General features: G+C 42.3%; 1 protein-coding gene across 1 annotated transcript in view; it reads right to left on the bottom strand.

The window, feature by feature from the left end:
• LOC126154419 (uncharacterized) overlaps nucleotides 1-17,693 on the bottom strand; it is a 273,459-nt gene that overhangs the window by 238,845 nt on the left and 16,921 nt on the right. Inside the window, exon 3 of the mRNA XM_049916135.1 lies at nucleotides 534-662. Coding sequence (XP_049772092.1) covers nucleotides 534-662 — 129 coding nt within the window. The remainder of the gene's footprint in view (nucleotides 1-533; nucleotides 663-17,693) is intronic.

Genomic DNA, 17,693 nt, shown 5'->3' with positions numbered 1-17,693 from the left:
ATATTTTACCCAAGAGTACGCCATCATCATTTAACCATACAGTAAAGCTGCATGCCGTCGGGAAAAATTACGGCTGTAGTTTCCCGTTGCTTTCAGCCGTTCGCAGTACCAACACAGCAAGGCCGTTTTGGTTAGTGTTACACGACCAGATCAGTCAATCATCCAGACTGCTGCCCCTGCAACTACTCAAAAGGCTGCTGCCCTCTTCAGGAACCATACGTTCGTCTGGCCTCTCAACAGATACATCTCTGCTGTGGTTGCACCTACGGTACGGCTATCTGTATTGCTGAGGTACGCAAGCCTCCCCACCAACAGCAAGCAAGGTCCATGGTTTTTTGGGGGGTGGGGGGACCATAAAGAATATATATTCCTCCCACGCGTCTTATGCGAACGGAATGAGAAGCAATCTGTGAATTCATAGTACAGAAAAAAACACATCAACGCGAACTTAACAGTGAGTTACAGACTACAGGTGAAGATTTATTTAGTGTGCTATTTCACAAGTAAAGACGTATTTGGATGTTTGTACTTACCAAAGAAGGGGTAATTAAATCGTGGATGTTCATGTCACCGATTCCCATGTGGCACTCTCCGTGCTTGTCAAGAACTGCAGTGTAGCAAGCTGTTCGACCATCTCTACGAACATCTACGGCGGAGGTGTCCTACGAAAAAATTTTTTGTTAGCCCCATAATGCTGTATTACGTCAGAAACACAATAGAATATTACAATCTTGAACATTGCTGACATGTAGTAACCGTATTTAAGTTTCAATGAAGCGTAAAAACATCCAGCCAACTGCATAAATTTTAAAGCATTGATATGGTACCGATAACATCTAAGGGTATCTTCATCAGAATATATTACTTATCACCAATTTTTATCAACATAGAATAAAATCCACATTAAAATCCTTAAGCAGCACTAGAGCCCAAGCTTAATGACAGAAGCATAAAAACATGTAATACATGAAATATAACAGGAAATGCTGCAAAATAAAACAGCAATTGATACGTGCCATCTGTCCAGTGCAGACACGATTAAAGCGCTCAAAATGAACAGTATTAACATAGTAGGAACAACAGCTATAAATTACAATAACAAAAGAGTCAAATGATGACTGAAAACTATGTGTAAAGACGTTCAGCCAAAGCACGACAGTATATCAAATAGCTGCGAACAGCTGTTTGAAGGCGCTAAATAAATTATTCCGCAACTGTAGCTGTTCACTGAGAATGTGACCATCATTGGCAGACATATGCTTAAAAATTTCCAGTTCTTTTCTTTATGTTACGTAGTAACTTAGACATCGGTTTGTGGCCTGTAATAAGCAAATGATACGAAAAGGACGAATTACGCTCACTGGTATCCTCCTCTTCCTAATAAATGCTCTTTATCTCTGATACTGATGGCTCTTCCGGTCTGACCAATGTATTAAACTGGGCAATCATCACAGGTGATTTCACCGACCCCCGAATTACGCAAAACGTAATCGAAGATGTCAAAGAGTGAATTAGATTTTTTTGCAAATTATTATTAGTGAAAAAGGCAATTTTGCATCCATATCTGTTTTGTAGCAGACGACGAATTCTGTATGAAGTGGTACCTAGGTATGGTAATGAAAAAAAAGAAAACTTATTTTGTCACTGTCATTATTAGCATCATTCGTAAAGCAGTGACTCTGCTGTTGTGTTTAACTTGAAGGTATTATTAACTAAGGAAGATACATAACAATTAACTAGTATACTTATTCCTATCAGCTAAATTTTTTAGGTGGTAAATATATTGGAACAGCCCCATGAATGGCTGAATGTTTCCTGTTTCCACATAGCGGCGTAAGCAGTTGACAAACGGACACTCTATCGTGGCAGTTTTACGTGGAGTGGCCGAGCGGTTCTAGGCGCTACAGTCTGGAACCGCGCGACCGCTACGGTCGCAGGTTCGAATCCTGCCTCGGGCATGGATGTGTGTGATGTCCTTAGGTTAGTTAGGTTTAAGTAGTTCTAAGTTCTAGGGGACTGATGACCTCAGAAGTTAAGTCCCATAGTGGGAATGTTTTGAACTATGGTTGCGTAAGATACCGGTAGTGTTCGGTCCTGAACTACCATTGCTAAGTGCAGCGAACAATTGAGCTGTAGCCACTACCAAATGCTTTGTGTCTTCAATTTGCTTTGCTTTGTGGACTGCCTTTTTTTTCTAATTTTGAAATAAGTGACGAGACTAATCCTGGTGCATGAAGGGACTGTAAGGAGACCTCGCCACAAGAAAAGGAATCAGCGATCTTCATGACCGTTATGTCAGTTTGGCTTTCGTGGAAGAACAGAACGTGGGCATAGGAATGGCAGCCCCTCGACAGAGAGGCGGTGCTTATTCCCCCACACTGCTCCTCACCCTGCGGACAGCTGCCAGTTCTAGTTTGTTTACTATGGCGGTCGAATGCCTCGATATACTGCCCGCATAATATCAGTCCTAGCGGCTCGGTTTTAACGTTAGCTTCACAAGATAAATTTTACTTGTTTGACTTAAGCACTTCAAGCTCATACGGTCTTATCTCTGCATGCAGTGTGAACCTACGTAAGTAATACTTGTTCTGTTTTTAATACTTCTAGTGACTACATAAGGATTCTGATATGTTTGTTATTCTTCTATGTTGATTACAAATTTTTATAGGTAACTGTATCATATTCTGATGAAGATATCGTTAGTTGGCATCGAAACCAGGTGAATTCAATAAAATTTGTGCAACCGGTTGGCTATTATTATCCTTCACCAAAATTCTCCAATATTTTACATGCGACATTTTGTTAGATTTGACTACCTAAGTTTAATACTATTGATGGTACAATAAATAAGGTGTCCGCTGCTCGTGGTCTCGCGGTAGCGTTCTCGCTTCCCGAGCACGGGCACCCGGGTTCGATTCCCGGGGGGGTCAAGGGTTCTTCTTGCCTCGAGATGACTGGGTGTTGTTGTGTCGTCCTCATCATCATTCATCCCCATTACGGTCGGAGGAAGGCAATGGCAAACCACCTCCGCTAGGACCTTGCCTAGTACGGCGGTGCGGGTCTCCCGCATCGTTCACCTATGCTCCGTCACGGAGTATGGGACATCATCATCACCACCACCACCACCACCACCACCACCGCCGCCGCCGCCGCAATACATAAGGTAACGGTTCTGTTTTCAAGAACTCTTAATATTCTAAAATTAAAAACGAGTTTTTGTGCAATGCTTTTCTGAACACTAATGAACCTACTGATTTGCAAAAAACGAGTTGTGCGACTACATGATAGACATTTCCGCTGCTAAAATTGTCTGAGAAGAGACCTTTGAAACATTGCGAAAAAAATATGAACTTAACTATTTCACCGCCTAGAATGTATCAGACACGTGGCAGAAAAGCGTACCTAATAAATTCTATTAAATGCTGATCTTGTTCTCGCACAAAAATCTACTTTCACAGTACTTGTGGAGATCCCGTTAAAATAGTGTTTCTTTCTCTGCGACTTGTGGCGTTTGGATCCCGCATTACAAGTGACTAATAATTATAGCTGTGCCTTTCGCGAGTAGTGCTGTTACCGACCGAGATATCCATAATGCATCAGGTAAGAGCTAATCTTGTGCTTTACAGGTTGCGAAATTCTTCTCTCCTTAGTGCTTTTTAAGAGCTCCAAACAAGTATTCATTAACGGGGGGGAGAGGTCTGAACGGTGAGGAGGATGGGGAAAAGTCTCCCGCTTCAACACACACCGTTTGCTGTTGTAGCCGTACGACCTGAGCACCGTAAAAACAGGCATTACCTTTGAGATAAATCCCGATGAAGAATTCCCCTTCTTTCCTTCCCAGTGACATCTTTTAAAGCGCCCTTAAGCAATGTATAATAATATTCCGTATTAATGTAGTGTCTTGTCAAGAAAATGTCCGCATCGAAGATACCTTTCACGTGCCAGAAGACTGTTTCCAATATCTTGCCATCAGATGGGTCTGATGAAACTTCCTTGGGTGAAAGGAAACGTCCATGACACCATGCTATGTTGCTTCATTTAGGTTCAGGGTATAAGGCAGGCTGTTCCAGCTCGTCGGCTCCGTTGTGAGCCGTGGAGCGCTCCGTGCTCCAGGGAGCAGTGTCGCTCGCTGTGACGAATAAGTGGGCCGGCACACCTGCAAGTGGCACGGCTGGCTGAGGCAGGTGGCAAGGCAAGCGTTTTGACGTGCCAGCTGCGTCTTACAAGATCGACAACCTCATACTCTTAGCTGCTAAGACGTGGTGACATGCTACACCAGGAAATACGGTGTTCAGAAAATAAATAAGAAATAACTGTTTTACAAGAAATTGTATACTAAATTTATTGGGCCTCTGTAGCTTGACTTTTCATTACAAGATCGGAAATATCAGGCGTCAAAGTGTTTGCAGCGTTAATGCGGAGGATGGTCTTCATTGTTGCATCCTGAAGAAACTATCGTTCCTTACTTTTTACTCTTTTCATTGCTGGGAAAAGCTGCTCAAAACAATACGTAGATCCAAACATGCACATGATCTGAGCGGCAGTGTTGTGAAGCTTGGGAAATGTTTTTTGGTGTAATGAACGATACCATCGTGACAAATCCAACGTGTTGTAGTACCTCTCTTTCAAGAGTCAAAATGTCTTTCCCGAATTCGTCCCCGAGTTTATTTTTCAAACGAGAAGCAAACCCTTGGTGACGCCCGATCATTTGTGGTGCACCGCCTGTCGCTACAGAATGGAGCTCATCCCACGGCAAATTCATATTGTCCACTGATTCACAAACAGCTTCAAGAATTTCACATCTTGTTGCGGTATAATCGAGTGGTAACACATCCAAGAGTTCTTAAGTTACTTGCAGCTCCATGTCGACACAATGCACAAAGACTGCAAGCTGAGCACAGTCCGATATGTCGCTGCTTTCGTCAAGCTCTAGCCAAAATGCAACAAACCTTTTTCCTGAGCTGTGTCTCTAAATCCGATGCCATGTCCAGGATTCGACGAGACATTGTTTGCTTCGACAGGCAAACCCCTTCAATTGCCTGCACCTCCCTTGGAAACAAACATACTGCAACTGCTACCATGCACGATTTTACCAGTGGTCCCACCGAAAACGGCTTGCCACTCGTCGCAATGATGTGAGCGACCCTGTAGCTTGCTCGAATTACAGATTCAGTAGTGTTTTCTCCGCTCTCATTCACCTGAAAATTATAAATGCATTACAGAACACGAATTATGTTGCATGTTTTGATACCCTCCGTATTACGAAACCGTTTTTAAACTTGTGTCTCCTGGTATGTCGTTCTTAAGCCTGGCTACCAGTTCTCTGCGTGCAACGCCTTCTACCAAATCGTAGTGCGCTGCGTGAAGACGTGTATAATGTCGTTGTATATTGTATCTCTTCGCAGAATTAAATACTTTAAGACATGCAAGACACTGCGGACGACCATCCCTCCCAATGAATAGAAAGGTATCCTCCAATAGAGGTACAGGGCTCCTGCGGCTGGTCATAGCTGTCACTGAACACTGATTATTGCGTCAGTTGCGGCTGCATGCGGCCAGGGGGCAGTGAGTTCGCTTTCCCCCTCCACGTGGGCTCCGAGCTGCCGCAGTGAGCGCTCCGGCTCCCTGGAGCTCGGTTGGAACAGCCTGGTATAAGGTAATGTATCCAGCTAGATAAGAGACAGTGAATAATGCCATGCTCGTGCACAACGATGGTCTTAACATTTCCCAACTGACAAACCTATGCAACACTGTGTACTTGTATTTGAGGTTTTCAAGAACAATTGTTGGACTCTCTCTAAATTTGCAGGGGTGATAATTGTAAAAAGATGCACACAAATCATCTCATACCATTCTTTAAGTTTTTGCACTTGACAGCGTTTCTACGGTCAGCTATGATGGGATTTTTCTCCAAATTTCAGCGGAATTCGCGCCTATGTTCATAAGAAATTTCGTCACAAAGTGCGTTGTTCCATGGCAACAGATACACTGCCTTCGTCATGTTTGTTTAGTCTGTTACAAAACAGTACCACAGCAAAAGTGCGATACTCACGAAGCGTTAAGTCCTACCTGCGCCTCTTTTCTGTATATTTCTCAATTCCAATCGCGAGTCTTATCAGCAACCGCCAACGTTTTCGATCAATTAACACTTAATATCACGAGCAGCCACAGCACTCTTATCCAAAGCTCCTTATTTTGATGAAATTATTAAGTATGACGTAGCAAAAAAAGAGCGAAAACCAATTAAATTTGCTCTTGTCTTGATAGTCAAAATGTTTGAAATAAAAGAATGTGTATACCATTCTTGTCTTGCTCGATTATCAAAATATCCTCTGTGACGGGCGAACGTTATACGTCGACGCTTTCTCGTAGCACCTACAAATGTATTTGCGAGGGTTGGAACTTTAATAGTGTTTACTACTTACTTACAGCTCGTACAAAATAGATACGTGTTTCAAAGTTTTACTGACCTTCAAAGTAGTCACTAGTATTGTGTATAACCCATTGCCATCGATGTGGAAGTAGTAGGAATCTTATCAGTGCCAGTTGTATTGACAGTTCGAGCGACGCGGTCTATTGCCCGACGAATTTGTAGCAGTTCTGACGCGAATGCCGTGAAGTGTTTCCTTCAGTTTAGAAATCGAGTTGAACTTGGCGAGGGCTAAAGTCAGGGGAGTGCAGTAGGTGGTAAAGCACTTAACAGCCCCGTCAGTCAAACAAATCAGTAACAGCTTGCTCTGTACGCGCTTGAGCATTGTCCTGCAAAATAATGGTCAGGTCCTGCATAAAGTGTCACTTCTGTCTCTGTGCTGTTCATTTTTGGAACACAACCTACTACCAACTTAGAGACAGAAGTGATGACACTTTCTGCAGGACCTGACCATCTTTTTGATGGACAATGCTCAAGCACGTACAGTGCAGGCTGTCACTGATTTGTTTGGCTGATGGGGCTGCTAGTTCTATACCACCTACTGCACTCCCCTGACTTAAGCCCTCGCCAAGTTCAACTCGATTTCTAAACTGAAGGAAACACTTCACGGCAACTATTTCAAAACTGAAGGAAACACTTCACGGCATTCGCTTCAGAACTGCTACAAATTCGTCGGGCAATAGACCGCGCCGCTCGAACTGTCAACAACACAACTGGCGCTGCTGAGAGTCTCCTACAACTTCCTCATCATTGGAAACGGGTTATACACAATGCCGGTGACTACTTTGAAAGTCAGTAAAACTTTGAAACACGTATCTATTTTGTATGAGCTGTAAATAAATAGCTGCCACTATTAAAGTTCCACCCTCCTATAAACTTCTCCTTGAAGATTCTCTTACATGTAGAAGTCGAAAGGTGTTAGGTCTCTGAAGATTGGAGAGTATTTAACGATAACCACCTCGACCAATCCACCGAACATGTAGTGACATACAAGTAGACCTGTGTTGCCTGTCTTGATTATTTGCTAACAAGTTTATAATGGAAGAAAAAATTAATGTCGAAATAGTCATACCTAGTAAGGGAGCGCTCAAACAAATACGCACCAATGAAACCGTGAGATTGCTAACCATTCAACACATTTACCGCTGGCACACTCACTCATTTGTACAAGCGATCTTGTATGCAGAACTGTAGCTATTTACATTACTGTTCAGAATGAACTGCGCCTCGTCTGAAAATGTGTTTTCCTTACGTGTTCTCGTGAATCATGTGTTCAAGTCAGTCGAAGGACTGAAGGCATCGATTCGAGCTGTCCTCATTCATTTCGTGCAATAGTCTTGGAATGTACATTTTACAGTTTCCTCTCCGAAGCCTTGACAGTTCGCTATACATTTCATCGGCTTACACCATGTATGCAGTGAATTTCGTTGTGATCGTGTGACGGGTAGCAACACTGGCAGCCATATATTTGCTTAAGCATATGATGAACAATGATTCAGTTTGAAATGTTCGTCGTAGAAGTCTGGTTTTAGATATTTTACTATCATACATGAGTTTTTTATTTTGCACCTCGTTCTCATTCTCCTTCCCTCCTCTCCTCCACCCAAAAAAACTCTTAAATTGTAATATTATGCTGTTTAGATCAGTTGTCCTTACATTCTTGAAGAACTAACTTACGTAATTATGTCAGTAACAAAGACGGCAATTGCTAATAGATGTACTATTGTAAGGGGGCGATCAGAAAGTTTTCGTTCGAAGTTTGCACAGTCCGGAATCGATATGCCAATCAGGAAAAATCGCCGTGAACACTAAGGCAATCATCCCACCGAAGCACCAGGTTGAAGATACCAGTTTAGCTCAACAGTGTGTCCTGCTGCCTGCTGCGTGTAGAAGTACGGAACTGTCTGCTGCACGTCTTTGTCCCAAAGGAATCTTCGACCCTTCAAGGCTTTTTTAAGGCACCAAAAGCGTGACAATCGCATGGGGACAGATATAGGGTGGATGATCGAGTATTCCCCATTCGAGTTGGCGCAGCTTCTGCGTTTGTCGTTTGCTATATGGGGACGTGCGTTATGGTGTAGCAGTATCACTGTCAGAATTTTCCAGGATGGTGGTTTTTGACAGACATTCATTCTCCGATGGATGCCTACCGGTGTCTGTCCTGATGCCGAGAAAAGTGTGACAGAACATGGTCCTGTTTGGACCCCATTTGCTAACAACGACGCCATAGTTTACGTTTCCGTATTTAATGCACACACACCGAAGAGACATGAACGTCACACTAATTTCTTGCCTCCATGTCGGTGCTTATGTATGGGCATCAGAGTCGCACTCCTTTGCATACACGCTGCAGCAACGCCCTCAAATTAGCCCCTTATAATTCATCAATTTAGTAAGTCATGATTGTAAAATATTAACATGAATTACCTACTGAAGGATGGAATGACTGACAGCAGGCGGAATGAGAGGAGGAGGAGGAGGAGGAGGAGGAGGAGGAGGAGGAGGAGGGGGGAGATGCAGAGAGATCAGTTGGGTAACGGTGAAAAATAGATGCGCGAAGCAATGCTGACCCCACAACCTATATTAATAGGAAAAGCAATAATATTTGTAGCTACAGAAAATCTTTGACACTGTTGCCTGAAATATGCCTTTGGATGTGAAGTTATCACGGATAGAGTACACGAGGCCAATTATCAACTACAACTTGTACAGTGTACCGGGCCGGGACTCGAACTTGGGACCTTTGCCTTTGTAAAGGATGTGCTATACCGACTGAATTACCCAAACACGACTTACGTCCAGTCTTGAACCAGGATTGGATGGCTCAGTCCCTATACAACTTACCCTCGGAAGGCTAAGGTAGGTACTAGGATTTGAATCCCTATCTGGCACACAGTTCTAACCTGCCAGGAAGTTTAAAATAAGCTCACGCTCCGCTATAGGGTGAAGATTCATTCTGGAACTCTTGTAATTTCTACGAATGATTGCCTATCGAAGTCACGTCCAAACGATACGTACCGAACGTGCGATCGTAAATCGATCATGCGATTCCGGTGGCGGGGGTTGTGATCAGTTATTTGTGACCGTCATTGTTATCTGTTTCCCGTTGTTCCCGTAGCTGCTCTAAATTACGTACCTCCGCGAATCATTTGTGAGTTTCTAGGGAAACCCAGACGATTTACGTCGTTAGTGAGTGGGACGTCTGTTGTTCTTGATGTTTCTTTGGCGGATTCTCTCACATGGATAAATCTCATTCCTTGTTTATTCAGCATATAAAATTGTTTGACTTTTGTCGCAAATATGGAGTACTACTGGACAAGGAAAAAAGGGACTGTGTAGACACTGGCGGTGCGAAGTGTGTAACACTTCGTCAGAACAGTTTCGATGCTGAAATACCGTTACAATTTCATTGTGAACAGTGGAGAAAACGAACGAGTATCAGGCAGAATAGATGGTTCGACTCTTCAAAATTATCTATCCAGATCACCATAATGGATTTTAGCATGACAACACCGATGACGAGTAAGGTAAGTCGTCTCCTTCACAATTACAAGTATTTTTGTAACGCTTTTCTTTTGTCATTGCTGTAGTGAACACAGTAAACGTACTCATAACGCCCGCCACCAGAGTTGCATGATCGATTTACGATCGCACGTTCGATATGTATCGCTTATACACCGCGACTTCATAGGCAATCATTCTTGGAAATTACCTGGAAATCTGTACAGTATACTACAGAGGCTACAATGGATTAAAAAAGGTAGCTTAATAAATTCGCTCTTGAATAAAAAGCGGACGAATTCTTTTGTCAGACGTTGAGTATAATGAAACCGTTCAACTAAACAGTACGATGCAGAATTGTCCGTAAATTGATAAAATAACAAGGACATTAATTTACCTGGCATCCGTCGGGATGTTGGACAGTCGCTCGTCTGCCTGTTCTTCTTGTGAGTTTAGTACTTCACTTATTACTGTTGAATGTTAAATAACGTAATATACTTTTGTTTGGTTGCAATAGTTCTGTTTAATTCCAATGCAGTCCCGACTCTCTCTACAATGGCTACGATATTATGTCCCATCTGCTCACCACGGAATAATTATTGTTCTCAACAGTCAAAGAATACTCTAACAAAATCTGAGAATTTGGTGTTTCCATGAGTCTTTCGCATTTGTATATTTAATTACGAGTACCGTTGCATATTTTTTAAATTTAATTTTATAGGCTTTTGCTGAAAATAATAAAACCATTCCATATGATTAATATTTCAGTATTGCACAAGCGTATTTAGAACACAGCAATATGAAGTGGTTTGGATCCCCGTCGTCTTCTCGATGTTCATTGCAACTGGGAGAGTCTCACTCTGATCCTAAATGGTGAGCATGGAAAGAGGAAATACGCACGTCTCAACATTATCCGATTAACTGAAGTTACAGGTCTCTTCAGAAAGTTCTAGTTGTCGATAGTAAGGTAGTATTGCCGGTTTTTGATTTAAATAGACACTTACCTCAAAACAAGATGTAAAGGGGCGCGATTTTAAGGGACAATAGGCAAATATGGAGAGTTCAAGCCAAGATGACGATCTTAGCCCAAGGTCACTGGCAAAGACTTCCGGTGTCGGGTTACACACTTGGGATGGTCGTATTATTCAAGGTCGGGAATAGAGCAAAGTCTGATTCTGTCCGATGGCGTCAAATTTGAAGTAAAGAGCATAGTTTTCACGAGTTACTAAGACAACTACAGACAACATTTAGTAGCAGGGCATTCAAAACGGCGACCACAATATAGGTATTTACGGTTGAAAACAAACATAAAAAAACACGCGGAATATTTCAGTCAGATAATAAACTGAAATTATGGGACAACTGCGTGAGTAAGTGTTTTTTTGGGGAGGGGGGGAGGAAGACAAATTAACAGAAGCTAATAAAGCCAAGGTAATTCCAGGGCAACCAAAAATCTCGAAAATTCGAGCACATTAATTCTTTTAGAATAAACGGAACGAAATAATGTAGAAAACAAAATCGGAAGCGAAGACTGCGATGACACCCCCCCCCCCGCCCTCCAACAAAACAACAAGATAATCAAAAAATTAAACACACGAATTTCTCCAGAACACACCGAACAAAGAAATACATGAATCGCAAGACTGAAATCGAATTTTTCGGTTGACTTACATAGTTCCAACGAAAACAGAAATACCAGACATACCACAAAAAACCACACATGCGAACAATTGCACAGACGATTTCCGCTAGACTAAAGCTTGAATTACATAGCTAAAAACGAAGACAGGGATGCCAGACCTCCCCTAAAAAAAAACCTTAATCGGAAAACTACCACCACATTCCAGCAGAATAAACCGAAAGCAAAGATAAAAAAATTGGAATCGCGCTACAAACGAAAATTAACAGGTCAGAAATAAATAAATAAGCAATAAAGACGAAAATCTTGATCCCACTCAACTGAACCATTATTACAAATCACATTCACGAGAACAAAAATATACCACAAGAGTAAGCCTCTGGCTCTACAGTAGCTGTCACGAACGGCAAGATGCAGATTTTGTTTACTTTCAATTTGTTTGGAAAGTACGATTATGTTTACAGCAATGATACATTTAATTTCTGTTGTACATTTTTTCATCAATATATCTGAATTTACTAATATTTCTCAATTATGATTTATTTTTGTTAGGCTACTTACAATAGTAAATGTGTAGGAAAACCTGCAGAAGGTTGTGCAATAGAAACGGAGTTTCAAGGTAACGTGAATCTGAACTGTGGATGCCCTTCAGTAATGGTGGTATCTGGGTATCCAGTTATCGTTCAGATGTAATTTTTTGCTTTGGGATGAGGAGGAATAGCCAATCCTATTTTTGAAGTTTTGTGCTACACTTTATCGTATTGCCGAGTATCTGTTTTATTAAATTATGCGGTAGTGGCATTTGTAATCATTTCCTAGAAAGCGGCCCGAAAGAATCAATTTTCAGCGATGAATTGTAGCAAATTAGCTGTTTATCATCCTTCGAGATGTTTTTAGGGAGGAAATTCGTTCGTTTCTAGTTTCTGCTACAGTCTTTGTAATCTTTGTTTATCCTAAGGGAAACTAAAATATTAATTACAAGCTATCATTTTCCACGTCATAGCTACTAGTAGCACAGTTTCCTTCAGTGATTACTTTAAAATAAACATATTGGGGACTGAAGTGCCGCTTCAGCTGTATTTAATCTTTTTATTATGAGATCACAACCGGTTTCCTGGCACTGAAGACGACAAACTTAGGAGTTGTGTGCACAACAATGAATCATGAAATAGTAACTGACTTTAAAATATCCACTAATATGAAAAAATTTAAAGAATTTATAAAGAACATATGAAATAGAGAAAATTGTGCTCGTGTAACTAAATCATAAGAGCTAAAGTACAGAACATGGAACCCAACATTCGTTGTCTGGCCAAACTAATAAACCGCTACATGGCGTAACGTCAATGAATCAAAATCAGCCATATGTAGGGATCCAAGTCCAAAATGGTCTGTAGAGCCTAAACAAATTACTTCCCGGCCGAAGTACGTTAAGAAAACCATATAAAGACCTAATGAGCGTTTACTTTAAAGAAGAGCGAGGGAGCTTACAGCGAATTGACCCAATAGCCCATAAACTGGATGGTGTATGTCAAGGAAGTGGATTATTAACAGAAAAGGAAACACATAAAAGAAACACATACATCTCCAGGATATGCGTATTCTCGGAACACAGGACGTGACCGCGTACTGGAAGATACCGACACCGCGAAAGTGAACAGCTAACCTGCTGAGGGCTCGGGCATGCGCAGATGAAACAGGTAAAGTTAGGATGTCCGAATACAATATCTTGAAAGTTATATGAAAAATATAACAGTGACATTTAATCTGTATTAAAACGTATCGCTAATAACACCTATTCAGTGGTGTTAACCTGAGAAAAACATCAACTAAAGGAGTTTAATTACTGAAATTACCACCACTAGAGACATACATTACGGAAAGAAAAATAGATCTAGCTGAAATTAATATCAATATCCTCAGCCTTAAAATCTATTTCATAAATTATAAAATTATTTCCAAAACCAATGCTATTTCACGATTCAGAAAGATCTAATGACCTTAGAATATACAATTTTTAACTTATTTAAAATGTTCTTGAAAGCATGGCACGTAAGAAATCTAAACACCGAGGACCGTATAACGCATTAAGAGAAGCAGAGAGAAAGTGGGAAAGGCTAAGGGGGAAAAACGAAGAACAGAGCATATGAAAACTTTTACCGAGACGCTCAAAATCTGCCAAGATGCTACGGTGCCTTAATTCAGTTTGTCCATGTAGGGTACGATAGGGAAGGCGCTTGATGGATCGCATAGTTTTACCTCTTTTAGGATATTTAACATTGGCCTTTGTTTTCCCGATGTAAAATTTTTAAGTTACCGCGCCCTATCCAGTTCGCACCAAAGGTCTCATCCAAATAACTTCATACCGCATGAGCGGAGTGCGCCGATGCGCCATCATGTTGGTACCACATGCTCTGGTGCATGTTCAGTGTGATATGTTTCAATAACTCTGGCAGTGTTTTCCTTAAGAAAATTAAGAATCTGTTGGCATTTAGTCGTTAGAGGAGAATGTATAAGCCGAACAGATTATCGCCTACCAAACCAGCCCAAACGTTGACGGCGAAGCGCTCTTGGTGACCATGAGCAAGTGCGGCGTGCAGATTTTCCCCTGCCCCCACATGTTGATTGTGTCTGTTTAACAGACCTTTACCCGTAAAGGATGCCTTGTATGCAAAAACTACAAAGTGTGGGAATTCAGGCGCAAAAAGAAAAGGGCAGAAGTCAACGTGACACGGAACATGATACGGGTTAAGAGCTCGAACTGCCTGTAGGCGGTAAGGGTGCAAGTAAACTTCATTCCACACACGCCAACCGTGGAATGGCTTACACCCATTTCTCGTGCAACACTTCACGTGCTTGTTCAGGGCGTGTTTTGCAGAAGTGCTTCTTCTTCAGACTCTGGTGTATGCACTATTCATTGGCGACCATGCCCCTTCGATCTTCTTACCTACATAACAAAATGTTTATGATAACTTGTCAGTGGACAACTTCCCTCAAGTGCATTTGTTGCTCTTGGTGACTTGTGGATGGCGGTGAACGTGCGTGGATTTGGCGCTCTACGATTTGAAAATCGCTGAACGTACAACCACTGCGCAGAGAGAGCATTTCCATCCACCGCCCCGTAAGAACAGTGCATGTTTCTCCTTTCCTCCAAAAAAAGAGCGCTCCACTTCCCGCCAACCCGCACAGTATAAGACTCAAGAGTATCCCCGCGTTTCTTGACACACTGACACAGGGCGAACCAGATTCTGCAGTGTGTACAGGCGCCGCCTACTGTGCGATATCTTATCACACAGCATTTGCTCTGGCAAATGAAACGTGTTCGTGTCCCGGCAAATGCTGGAAGAAACGCCGTGGTGTCATCCCGCCCATAAAATCTGCTACTATTTCGATTCTGGTGCCGTGTTGTATGCCTGCCGGCCGCGGTGGCCGAGCGTTTCTAGGCGCTTCAGTCCGGAACCGCGCGACTGCTACGGTCGCAGGTTCGAATCCTGCCTCGGGCATGGATGTGTGTGATGTCCTTAGGTTAGTTAGGTTTAAGTAGTTCTAAGTTCTAGGGGACTGATGACCTCACATGGTAGGTCCCATAGTGCTCAGAGCCATTTGAACCATTTTTTTTGTATGCCTACCTTCCTGGTGGCATGCGACGCCGTTAAATGACGCCTAGCGCCGACGCTCTACAAACCCTGTCATTTTTTTTTTACATTTAATTTGGAAATACCCTGTATAACTTATGTTATCACGCTTCATTTACGTGCTTCATTCCTCTTATTACTGGGTGAAACTGAGGTTTACGCATTGGCATGTACCAGCTGCTATTGCAGCATTGTTAAACAACGTGGATCTTTAACTAGGAGGGCCGTTCGTGGTTGATGTTTATGTTGCTGAAAATTTAATGGCCATGATGCATAACTGGTAATAACGGAAAAGCAGAGAATATCCTATTTCTTGAAACTCCCGTATTCATACCCTTAAGTAGGTTCTCTGCAGATTTCGGTTTAGTAGGTTGCGGAGCCGGCTCTTGTGTCGTAGTTGGTGAATTGTTTACTTTTTGTTGGCTGAGTTTCGAACTCTTCTCTTGTCGTGGTATGTCTGTAATGTATTTCGCAATTCCAGTACACCTCTGCATAGCTTGGGTTTGCTCAAAGATGTGGTCCCATTTCAGACAACCTTGCCTCACTGTCTTCTGCTCGCAATTAGTTTGACATCGGTCTTCAGTTGAGGAAACCTAACACTATGTTATGGCGTAAGACTAGTAACATCGGTAAAACCAAATTTAGTGTAGCTGTTTTCAAATTGTTACCGCGTTATTTTCGTCTCCTTTTTATACTATTACGCACATCTAGTAATTGCTCACGTAGTATCAACTCAGATTATACGAAACATTTCAGGCTTCGTCGGCTCTTTGGGGCGTCTAACTTTTATGGGTGCGGCGTAAAAAACAAATACACTTTTTTGGAACGGAATTTGCCACGTGAGCATTATTATTCAGGAGGTGTTTCGCCAACAGTGGTGTTAGACTCGAGAAAGATTCGTTCCACAAACAAGAAATTACTGTAGGATCGAAGGCCAAATACAGCGGCTTACATACTGTAATGTGTAATCGCGAACTAACAGCGCGAATATTTTAAAATTTGCTTGAGCGGAGCGATTTTACCTGGTTTGAGGTCGAGAAGCGGACAGCATAACGCAGTGCGGAACCTGGTCGCTGGTTTGTTAAGAATGTGAGAAGTTAGTGGTGATGCTCTGTTTTTGTTTTTGCAACTGAAAAGCTACAGACCGAGAACTATGTAGATTGCATAATGTCTTCCGTAAGTTAGACGAATTTATTTTACATTCATGTGAAGAAAATAAATGTTATTTATTAAATAAAGTGGTTGCGAGTCCATTTAAATAAAAGTGTTTTGAGACTTCTAGAGGAGGAGGAGGAGGAGGAGGAGGAGGAGGAGGAGGAGGAGGAGACTTATCGATAGCTCCAAATCCAGAGTTACATGGAAGATAATTACGTACAGTCGACGAAACCAAACTATTCGCATTCCTTCGGTTGCTTACAGCTCGCACCAGTGGTAATGCAATATACACGCTGGCAACAGCAACGTGTGTTTGTTCCCTTCATATCGTAATGATTTTGCTTACAGACCTTTTGGATTTTTTGTCTGCGTATAATTACACCACATTGTTTTATACATCCATTATAACACTTTCATCTGTTTGAAAAAAAAAAAAAAGCGAATCTGTGCAGTTACGGGGTAGCAGTGTAACAGCATTGGAAGGTTTAATGCTGTGGAGTTCCACTGCAGTGATAAAGGACTCGCGTTCCCGCATACCATTTGCTTTTCTTACACTGTGTTGTCTGTTTGGCACACTGGTGCGACAAAACTCATGGGATACCTTCAAATACCATTTCGGACCTCCTTTAGCCCGGCGCAGTGCTGCAGCTCAACGTGGCATGGACACAAGTCGTTGGAAGTCCCCTGCAGAAATATTAAGCCATGCTCCAAGCTATATAACTGCGAAAGTGTTGCCGGTGCAGGATTTTGTGCACGAACTGACCTGCCGGTTATGTCCCATAAATGTTCGATCGGATTCATGTCGTGCGATCTGGGTGGCCAAATCATTCGCTCGTATTGTCCAGAATGTTCTTCATACCAATCGAACAATTGTGGCCCGGTGACATGGCGCATTCTCATCCATAAAAATTCCATCGTCGTTTGGGAACATGAAGTCCAAGAATGGCTTGCAAGTGGTCTCAGCTGATTCAATTGGACAGAGGACGCAGTATGATCGATGTAACTCCGTCCACATTATTATGGAGTCACCAACAACTTGCACAGAGCCTTGTGGACGACTTGGTTTCATGGCTTCATGGGGTCTGCGGCACACACTAACCCTACCATAAGCTGTCACCAGCTGGAATCTGGACTCATCTGACCAGGCAACGTTTTCTCAGTCGCCTATGGTCCAACCGATATGGCAATGAGCCCTAGAGAGGCGCTGCAGGCGATGTCGTGCAGTTAGCAAAGGCACTCGCATCGGTCGTCTGCTTCCATAGTCCATTAACATCAAATTTCGCCGCACTATTCTAACTTATACGATCGTCGTTCGTCCTAAATTCATTTCTGT

This window comes from Schistocerca cancellata, chromosome 2 (genome assembly GCF_023864275.1).
Source record: "Schistocerca cancellata isolate TAMUIC-IGC-003103 chromosome 2, iqSchCanc2.1, whole genome shotgun sequence".
In the NCBI taxonomy this organism is placed as follows: domain Eukaryota; kingdom Metazoa; phylum Arthropoda; class Insecta; order Orthoptera; family Acrididae; genus Schistocerca; species Schistocerca cancellata.
The sequence above is the reverse complement of the archived record's forward strand: the minus strand, read 5'-3'. Positions and strand labels throughout refer to the sequence as shown.